The sequence below is a fragment of the Hevea brasiliensis genome, chromosome 4 (genome assembly GCF_030052815.1).
Source record: "Hevea brasiliensis isolate MT/VB/25A 57/8 chromosome 4, ASM3005281v1, whole genome shotgun sequence".
Lineage (NCBI taxonomy): Eukaryota > Viridiplantae > Streptophyta > Magnoliopsida > Malpighiales > Euphorbiaceae > Hevea > Hevea brasiliensis.
In genome coordinates, this window is record NC_079496.1 from 23,379,416 (window position 1) to 23,388,361 (window position 8,946).

General features: G+C 31.1%; 1 protein-coding gene across 1 annotated transcript; it reads left to right on the top strand.

Moving 5' to 3' along the window:
- The first annotated feature begins 5,462 nt into the window (after nucleotides 1-5,462).
- Nucleotides 5,463-8,704, top strand: LOC110634762 (metal tolerance protein 4). Its single transcript, XM_021783903.2, has 7 exons — nucleotides 5,463-5,737; nucleotides 5,892-6,061; nucleotides 6,293-6,491; nucleotides 7,514-7,692; nucleotides 7,778-7,928; nucleotides 8,053-8,183; nucleotides 8,362-8,704. The coding sequence occupies exons 1-7, from the start codon at nucleotides 5,533-5,535 to the stop codon at nucleotides 8,539-8,541; spliced, it is 1,215 nt and encodes a 404-aa protein (XP_021639595.2). The 5' UTR covers nucleotides 5,463-5,532; the 3' UTR covers nucleotides 8,542-8,704.
- The last annotated feature ends 242 nt before the right edge of the window (nucleotides 8,705-8,946 follow it).

Consider the following 8,946-nt stretch of genomic DNA (forward strand, 5'->3'; position numbering starts at 1 on the left):
TTTCTAGGTATGTTATATTTGTTATGTTTACTTTTTATGTGTTTGTTTTAACATTTGAGGATGAATGTTCTTAAAAGGGGCATAATGTAATACTCACCATTTTTCGATGTTGAAATATCTATCCTTGACGAGATATTTTGATGAAAGCTAAAACTTCACTGACAATGAAGTGGTAGTAAGATATGAAAATATGTTTATGTATGTGTGATGTGTTCAAATGTATTTAAAAATGAAAAAAATTTATTTAAAAGCTTTATTTCCTAAAAGTGGTTGTTTTTGGCAAAAGGAACTTCGACAGCCGAAGGACAGACTTTTGACAGCCGAAGTTCTTTTTATAGTTCGGATGCCCATTTAGACAAAATGGACTCCGACAGCTGAAATTCCCCCAACTATCAAGGATATAAAAAGGACCATAGCTCATTCTCTGCCCAAAACATTTGGATTTTCCTTCTTTTCTCTCTTTCTCCACTATTGGGATATACAAGAAGCTCTTTAAAGAGATTTTCTTGGATTTTTGAAAATCTAGAGGAGGATTCTTCCATTGAGAAGTGTGAAAGAGTAGATCCAAGTTTTAAAGTTTTGGTTCCCCCACCTTTAAGCCTAAAGAAAAGAGGTAACTTTCTTTTTTTCTTAATCTAATGGGTAGATCTAAGAAAGTTGGTAAAGGATGAGGTTTCTAAAACTTCAATTTCATGAAAAGTTATATTAAGTTAAGTTTTTGAGGAAATTTATACTTGTTAAGGTTAGGATTTTGTGATTTTATGTTAAAATTATATGTCTTATAGTTAAAATAGTTATGTTTAAGTGTTATGAGCCTTAAATGGCTATTTCCCTTTATTGATTTGAAGAAATCCATATATATGATAAATTGAGTTTGGGGGAAACCTAGGATTTGAGTTTTTGATGAATGTATGTGGGTTTTAAGCATATTTTTAAATTATTTTAGACTCTAAAGATGTATATATGTGATTGGATTGTGTTTTGAAACTTTGAAATAAGTTTGGGTGTTGATGAGAGAAGGAATCTGCAAGTTTTCAACTTGAAAATTTTGGAAATTCTTAGGCTTGGCTACTGAAAGCCAGAGGTTTAACAGCCGAAGTATGCAATTTCTCAAAAAATCTAAAAAATTTCTAGGTTCGGCAACCGAAGTCAACACTAAACAAAAGTGCTATTTGAAGCCTAAGACTTCAACAGCAGAAGTTCAGGATTTCGACAATAGAAGTTTAGGACTTTAGCAGCCGAAGTGAGTTTTGCCTAACTTTTCTCCATTCTTTTCTAAAGTTCCAAAACATAGCTTCATTATTCCTAAGGGCCTAGGATAGGATGCTTATGATATTTATAGATTTTTAAAACCTTGTATAAACACTCTAGGGTCCGATTTTATAGAATCGAGCTTCAGGGACTCAAAAGAGTAAGGATTCGAGGATAGCTCCTGTACGAGTAAGGTGGTTGATAGGCTACAAGAGGTGAGTAACTCTAACCTTAATAAAATGGAAACTATTTACAGGTAATTAATGAGCATCTTCATGTATCATGTCATATTTATTTAGAATCTATGCATCTAGAACATAAAAATGTTGCATAATTCCATAATTTATTATTGGTGCATTGATGGATGTTGGATGACCCACTAACTCCCCCCATGTTATGACTATGTAACGTTATGTATATTATGGATCCATAATGTAAATCCCATTGGGAGATCTTTAAGTTGCCCTTCAAGGGAGATCTACAAGTTGCCCCAAGGTATATGACACAGGTCATGTTTAAAATGAAAGTTTAGGGAGTTACTGATGATAATGTCCATCTTACGTGAAATATTTATGATGTGAAATTCTATGTGAATGATGCATTGCACATATATGAATGAATGATATAATTAATATTGATTAGTTTACTCACTAAGCTTGTGTATGCTTATCCTATTCCCCTAACTCTCAGTTGCAGGATTACAAGACTAGATGAATGCTTTGGAGAGAAAGCATCAAGGTTAGCTTTAACCTTTCCCTTTATGTATGATGTATGGGTAGATGGATATGTAATTTATGAATGGATAATATTATGTTAGTGATTAAAGAAAATTGAAAATATTTAATATTTGTTTAGCATGATGATGTATATGTTGTGTTAATCCCTACTAAGGGTGTACATGTTGAACCATTACACTTTGGATCTTATATATGTTAAAGTTCAAATTGTGAACCATTATTATGTTATGGATGTTTTATGTATGGATGAAAAGACTAAGGTATAATAGTTTGAAGTATGTTTAAATGGTGAGATGTAGGAATATATGTATGTTTCTCAGGTTTTAGGCTTGCTACGGATTTTGGTAGTCTTAAGCTAAACAGATCCCTAACACTGGTAATGGCCCCTAGTTTGGGTTGTTACAATTAGAACTAAAATTGAAATTGTATTGCTTGATTAAAAGTAAATACAATAATTAGAAATTGAAATTACAATATAAATTGAAATGGACAATGCTTAGAAATTGAAAATGACTGATGGAGTCTTGAATTGATTGGACTAGTGGAGTCTTAGGATTATTGTAATTGATTGAGTTGATTGATTGATTGGTTGGTTGATTGATTGGCAGGGTTATTGGGGGCTCATTCTATTGCACAGCAGCTACTATTTATAATTGCACCTTATAAAACTTGAAAGCATTGGAATCAGCACCTTTTCACATTTGCACATCTCAAGTAGTTACTATCCTTCTCCTGCAACTGCTCCTCAACTTCCCCTATAGCAAATAACCTCCCACTAACAAGCTACTTCCTACAACTTCCCATTAGTAGGTAACTTAGTCATCGAATAACCACCAAAATAACAAATGGTATTTAATATTCAAGCCTCATAATTAGCTTAATGCAATAGAATTAATTAATCATAGGCCTAAAAATAATTATTTTAGTGCAAACACCTTTTTCATTAGATCAATCACCAGGGTCCCTTTGCATGACCATAAGTTCTACATAAGAAGAGAGAGAACTATTGAAACAGGAGATTTCCAAGCTATCTGAAACTGAATTGTGTCTTTCATCTGCAGAAAGCCTAGAGTTGGAACACATAGCAGCTAAGTATGAATTGGTCATTGGCTTATTACATATCTATTGTAAGTTGCTTTGTGCAAAAGAAAGATAAGAGAAATCTATTGCACATTGAATGTTTGAAAAGAACAAAAGAAATCTACTCATGCAATAGTCTTAGCACAAGAGAAATCTACAATCACCTTTTAATCAATTTATGTTAGTTGTTCTTTGATTCTTTGTGGGAAATATAGTACTTTTTTGTAGTGAAAATAAGTAGAGCTTCTAGAGTGACCACAAGGACACAAAGCATGGGTTTGAAAGCAATAGCGTGGTAATCCATAATAGAGGTGGGAACCTTTGGCAACCACTCTTTGTTGTCTAATCTTTCGAATATTCCCTTTTCTAGTGAAGGAATAACCCAACGAAGGCAAATCGATGCTTGAGGAAGGATCTTCAATTGTTTTCATTGTGGTAGATGGGATTGTATTTTTAGTAGATGGTAAGATTTGGCTACTCTTTTATCATGAATCCTACTGTCTATGAGAAAGGAAAAACTATCTCAACAACAATGTGAAAAATGGTAATAAATCAAAAGGGAAATTATGTAATTTCACCATTGAAAGGCCATTTTTCCCCTATGATTCCTCATTTTCACTCCAAATCGGAGAGAAAATACTCAGGGGAAACTATGGTTTATTTTCCTTTCCACCCTTATTTTCCTCATTTTATCCGAACAATGGAAAATATTTAATTAACCTTATTTTGCCTTGGTTATTTTCTTTCTTTTCCCTTTTTCACCTACCCAAATATAGTGTATAATTACTCAATAATTTACCATAAATTTCAACATTCTTTCATATAATAATAATAATAGTAATAATAATAATAATAATAATAATAATAATAACCTTTCGCAATTAGGATTAATTATTAAAAAATGTAAAAATAAAAAGTATTTACAAATCTATTGTAGTTTTGAAACTATTTATAAAAATAGTATTTGCTAAAAAAAATGTCATTGGGAAAAGGGTTTTTTGGTAGGTTAAATCAACTATTTTTTATTAGAAAAGTACAACTATATACTTTTAAAAACATCATTCCAATGGCATTTTCAAAATCATATAGCCACGTGCTTTTGAAAATATCACTCTCAATGATTTTTTAAAAAACATATAGTCTTAGGCTTCTGAAAATACTACTATCAGTATTATTTTTAAAAACACATAAAATATAAGAAAATTTATTTAAAAGTGTACGATTATTGTTTCTGTTGTGTTGTTTTTTATTTAATTATTTTCCTTTTAATGAGTGTACAATACATATATTTTAAAATTATTTAAAGAAAATGATTTTTTGAATTTTCAAATTATTTAAAACTAAAATCAAATAAAAAAGACAATTATAATATCATAAGAATGCTATCTAATGAATAAATTGAAAATTTTATTTTATTGTTAGTGTGTTTTATATTTTTATTTTTAGGGTAAATTCTAATATAATCTCTAAAATTTGATAAAATTAATAATTTAATTTCTATATTTTAAAAATCTAATAAATTAATTTATCTTTATTGACAGATTAATTCATTTGCTCAATTTATATCCAATATACCATTAATTATAACAAAAATATCACTCTTAATTATATTTTCAATATCAAACAATTAAGTTTTGAACCTTTGTTTTATTAATAAAATAATATCTTAGACTTAAACTTTATATTCAATTAGCTAATAAATTTTATGTTTAAATAATAATATTAAATTTAAATTAAAAAAAATTAATTAATTAAAAATTAACAAAAAATATATACATAAAAAATAATTGTACATCTCTCAATAATTTTATCTTTTTATATAACATACTTTCAAAAATATTTTGACATTTTTAAAAGAATATAAATATATGGCTATGTGCTCTAAAAATATTATTACAAGTAGTATTTTTAAAAATATATAACTATACTTTTCAATAAAAAGTTAGTGATTTAATTTATTAAAAAAGTTTTTTTAATAGTGTTTTTTTAGTAAATATTATTTTTTAAATAATTTTAAAGCCATATTAGATTTGTAAATAATTTCTATTTTTATATTTTTTTTAATAATTAATCCTCGCAATTGTTTATGGTTAGTTCGGAAATCGTCAATCTGACGTCGATCGGGAGGGAGTTCTTGTTTGGCTACAAATACGTAGTACATCTAAAAAAAAAGACAAAGAAACACAATTAATTAATTAATATTTAAAAAATAAAATCTAGCAAAACATTCGACCATTAAAAATTTAAATTTAAAAATATAAAAATAGAAATTGGCGCCTTCTCAATTTATTATAGCTAAACGCCAAAACAGTCACATTTAATTATTTAAATAATAATAGCAATAAAAAATTCACACCTACCAAATTAATTAATTAATTGATTAATGGTGCATTCCTTTGCTTGTCAGAGTCGGTTATGATTTCGTGTTGTTAGGTTTGCAGAGAGCTGAAACGAGTCGACAAAGATGAAGACCGAGTCGAATTCGAGTCCAAAAGCGCCGTTATTGGTCGTTCATGAGAGAAAACAAAGTGGCACACTGAGTCGAAACAAATCGGTGCGAACACTCAGAGACGAGTTTTTCTCCAGATTGCCTGATAAGGTTCGATCTGGTGTGGATGTTGAGTCTCCCTTTCACGTTGATATCTCTAAAACCAAAGGATTGACCAAAGGTTTCTCTCTCTGTCTCTTTCTCTTTGCTGTTTGTTTGGTTGCTCGGAAATTGAAGGAAAGGAAAAGGAAATTTGTGCGAAATAGAAGTTTCTGTATTAGAATTAGCTCAATTAATGCTACACTAAGATTATTAGTTATTGTTTTTGTTAATAGATGAGAAGGAATACTACGAAAGACAATTTGCTACATTAAAATCGTTTGAGGAAGTTGATTCTCTGGATTTAGATGACACCATCGATGAGGAAGACGATGAAGAACAGCTGCAAGCTGAAAGGGCCATGAAAATCTCTAATTATGCAAATATTTTACTCTTGGCATTCAAGGTAACTCAACTGAACTCTGCTGAATTGGAATAATCAAGCATCAAGGATTTTTTTTTTTTCTTTATTTAGCTGCAACTGTGTTCGAATTGGAAACCTCACTACATTGGAGACAATTCTTTATAAATTTATTATTATCATTATTACTTTGCAATTAACGGTTCAATTGAATTGCAGAGATTTGCCATATAATTTGTATGTAATCTAATGATGTCAGTTTTGCACGATGTACAGATCTATGCTACAGTAAAGAGTGGATCATTAGCCATTGCTGCATCAACCTTAGATTCTTTACTTGATCTCATGGCTGGTGGCATACTCTGGTTCACTCACCTTGCTATGAAAAACATAAATATCTACAAATATCCTATTGGAAAATTGAGGGTGCAGCCCGTGGGCATAATCATCTTTGCTGCTGTCATGGCTACCCTTGGTATGCACCTGTGTCATAGCTTTCATATTCTTGCTTGAGGTTAGATTTCTTCATCATAAATATATTGTTGAGTAAAACCCAAAAGGAAAAAAGAAGTGTGGAATGATGAGTTCTTTTGCTGATTCCTGCAATTTTCTGAGAAGTTTTGTAGATAGTAGGACCTAGCTAATTATAGTTATATCTATATTGCTATCTGCAAAGACTCATTGAACCATATTCTCTTATATGCACAGTATATCAAGAAAGTAATGCTTTAGATTTGTTGTTAATAGCTTTTCTGATTTGCATAGATCAAATGCTAGTAGTGTTTTTATAATAGGTAATTGTCCAAAATTTGCATTTCCATATTTTCCTTTGACCATGGTTAAATATAATAGTGACCAATGAACTCCTTTATGCTTCTATTACATGACAAAATCTACAAGATTCAACATAATGCACAACGCATATTGCTTAAGCATTTTTTAGAACTCTATTTTATAACAAAAATATGTTAAAATGTTTATTGATTGCACCTAAAATTCCTTGTGTAAATATATATAAACTAGGATATTTTTATAAATATCTTATTTTATATATACTGATTAGAGTTTATAATGTGAATGAATGTTTGTTGATGTATTATAGTTGATCCCAGTAAAAATTCTTTGGCTCCGCCCCTGACTAGAAGTTCCTTGTAGGTCCTTGGAAAATACAAATCTAGTTTCCGTTAGGTTCACCAACTGCTCCATAAAATGTTCTTATATTGCCATAAAATAAATTGTGCCTGAATCACATTTGATTTCATAGAATCTTATTCCCTGAGAAATATTTGTCTCTTCAGCTATCTTGTATCCTTGTGTTGCTATTCTCTGTTCATCGCTGTTTTGCTATTCTCTGTTTTTCCAACATAGTGTGGAGTTAACTGCTTTACAACATTGAACGCCTAGGGGAAACAAAGAAAGGTTTAAAGTCTATTTTACTTTCTGAATTTGGCATGCGTTCCTAAAGAATAAAATTACTAAAGACTTGCATTTGTACAGGCTTTCAAATATTGGTCCAGGCTGTTGAAGAACTAATTAAAGATGAGCCTACTGCAAAGATGTCCTCAGATCAATTGGTGTGGCTTTACACAATAATGATTACTGCCACTGTGGTGAAGCTGGCACTATGGCTTTATTGTAAAAGGTCAGGAAACAAGATTGTCCGTGCCTATGCAAAGGTTTTTCTCTGTTTGCTAATGAGCTTTCTGTTATTTAGCTTCTAATTTATCAGTTCTATAACTCCTTGAAACTGCTATTCAACAGGATCACTATTTTGATGTGGTAACAAATGTAGTAGGATTAGTTGCAGCTGTTCTTGGTGATGAGTTCTACTGGTGGATAGACCCTACTGGTGCTATTTTACTTGCCATTTACACAATTTCAAATTGGTCTGGAACTGTCATGGAAAATGCAGGTAGGTTTTTCATGCCCGTTGTCACAAAAGGAACAGCGATTAACATAAAGGTGTCTTGATCCTTGTAATTGTTCTTAAAATTAATAAATTCATATAACTATATAATAAAAGCTTGATGTTGCAGTTTCACTTGTTGGACAATCAGCCCCTCCTGAAGTCCTGCAAAAGTTGACATATCTTGTCATAAGGCATCCTCAAGTTAAGCGCATTGACACTGTCCGCGCTTACACCTTTGGCGTTCTTTACTTTGTAGAGGTTAGTTAAAGGTGTCATATGAAGCCATCTTCTTCATATAAGTTCAAAAACCATTTGATTGAAAATTATTTTTAATTTCAGCATGTTATCTATGAGATACATGTCATGAAATTTGTTGGAGTCCTGTTATTATAAATAAAGTAGTAGAATTTATGCCCTTTTAAATCCTTGGATACAGGTTGACATTGAACTCCCGGAAGAGTTGCCTCTTAAGGAGGCACATGCAATTGGAGAAACTTTGCAGAACAAAATTGAGAAACTGCCAGAAGTCGAAAGGGCTTTTGTACATCTTGACTTTGAGTGTGAACACAAACCAGAGCACTCTGTTCTCAGCAGGCTGCCCAATAGTTCAGATTAGTATTACATAAATGTTTATTTATATTTTTTGAGGAGTTTTGTGTAATAGAAATAGAGAATTTCTCATGAAGAAAGGTCTTGTACAATGCAGATGATGACTCAAATAGCTGGTCATGTACCTTTCTCCTTGGAGGTTCAAACGGAGGCCCCTTTATTTCCATTAATAGCATTTAACCAGTCAAGAGTGATAGGACATCACACCTTGGTTAAAATCATAGTCGCTTTATCAAATCACGCTAACCCACATACCACATACTTTATCCACAATCAAATCAATGTATGATACAGAAGGGGCGTAGAGACTTATGCCGGTTAGGTCACACTCATGCGTATTGGCTCACTTCTCTTAAATTTATAGATAGAAAATACACGAGTTAGTAATAGAGTATACTTAATAAAATTATGA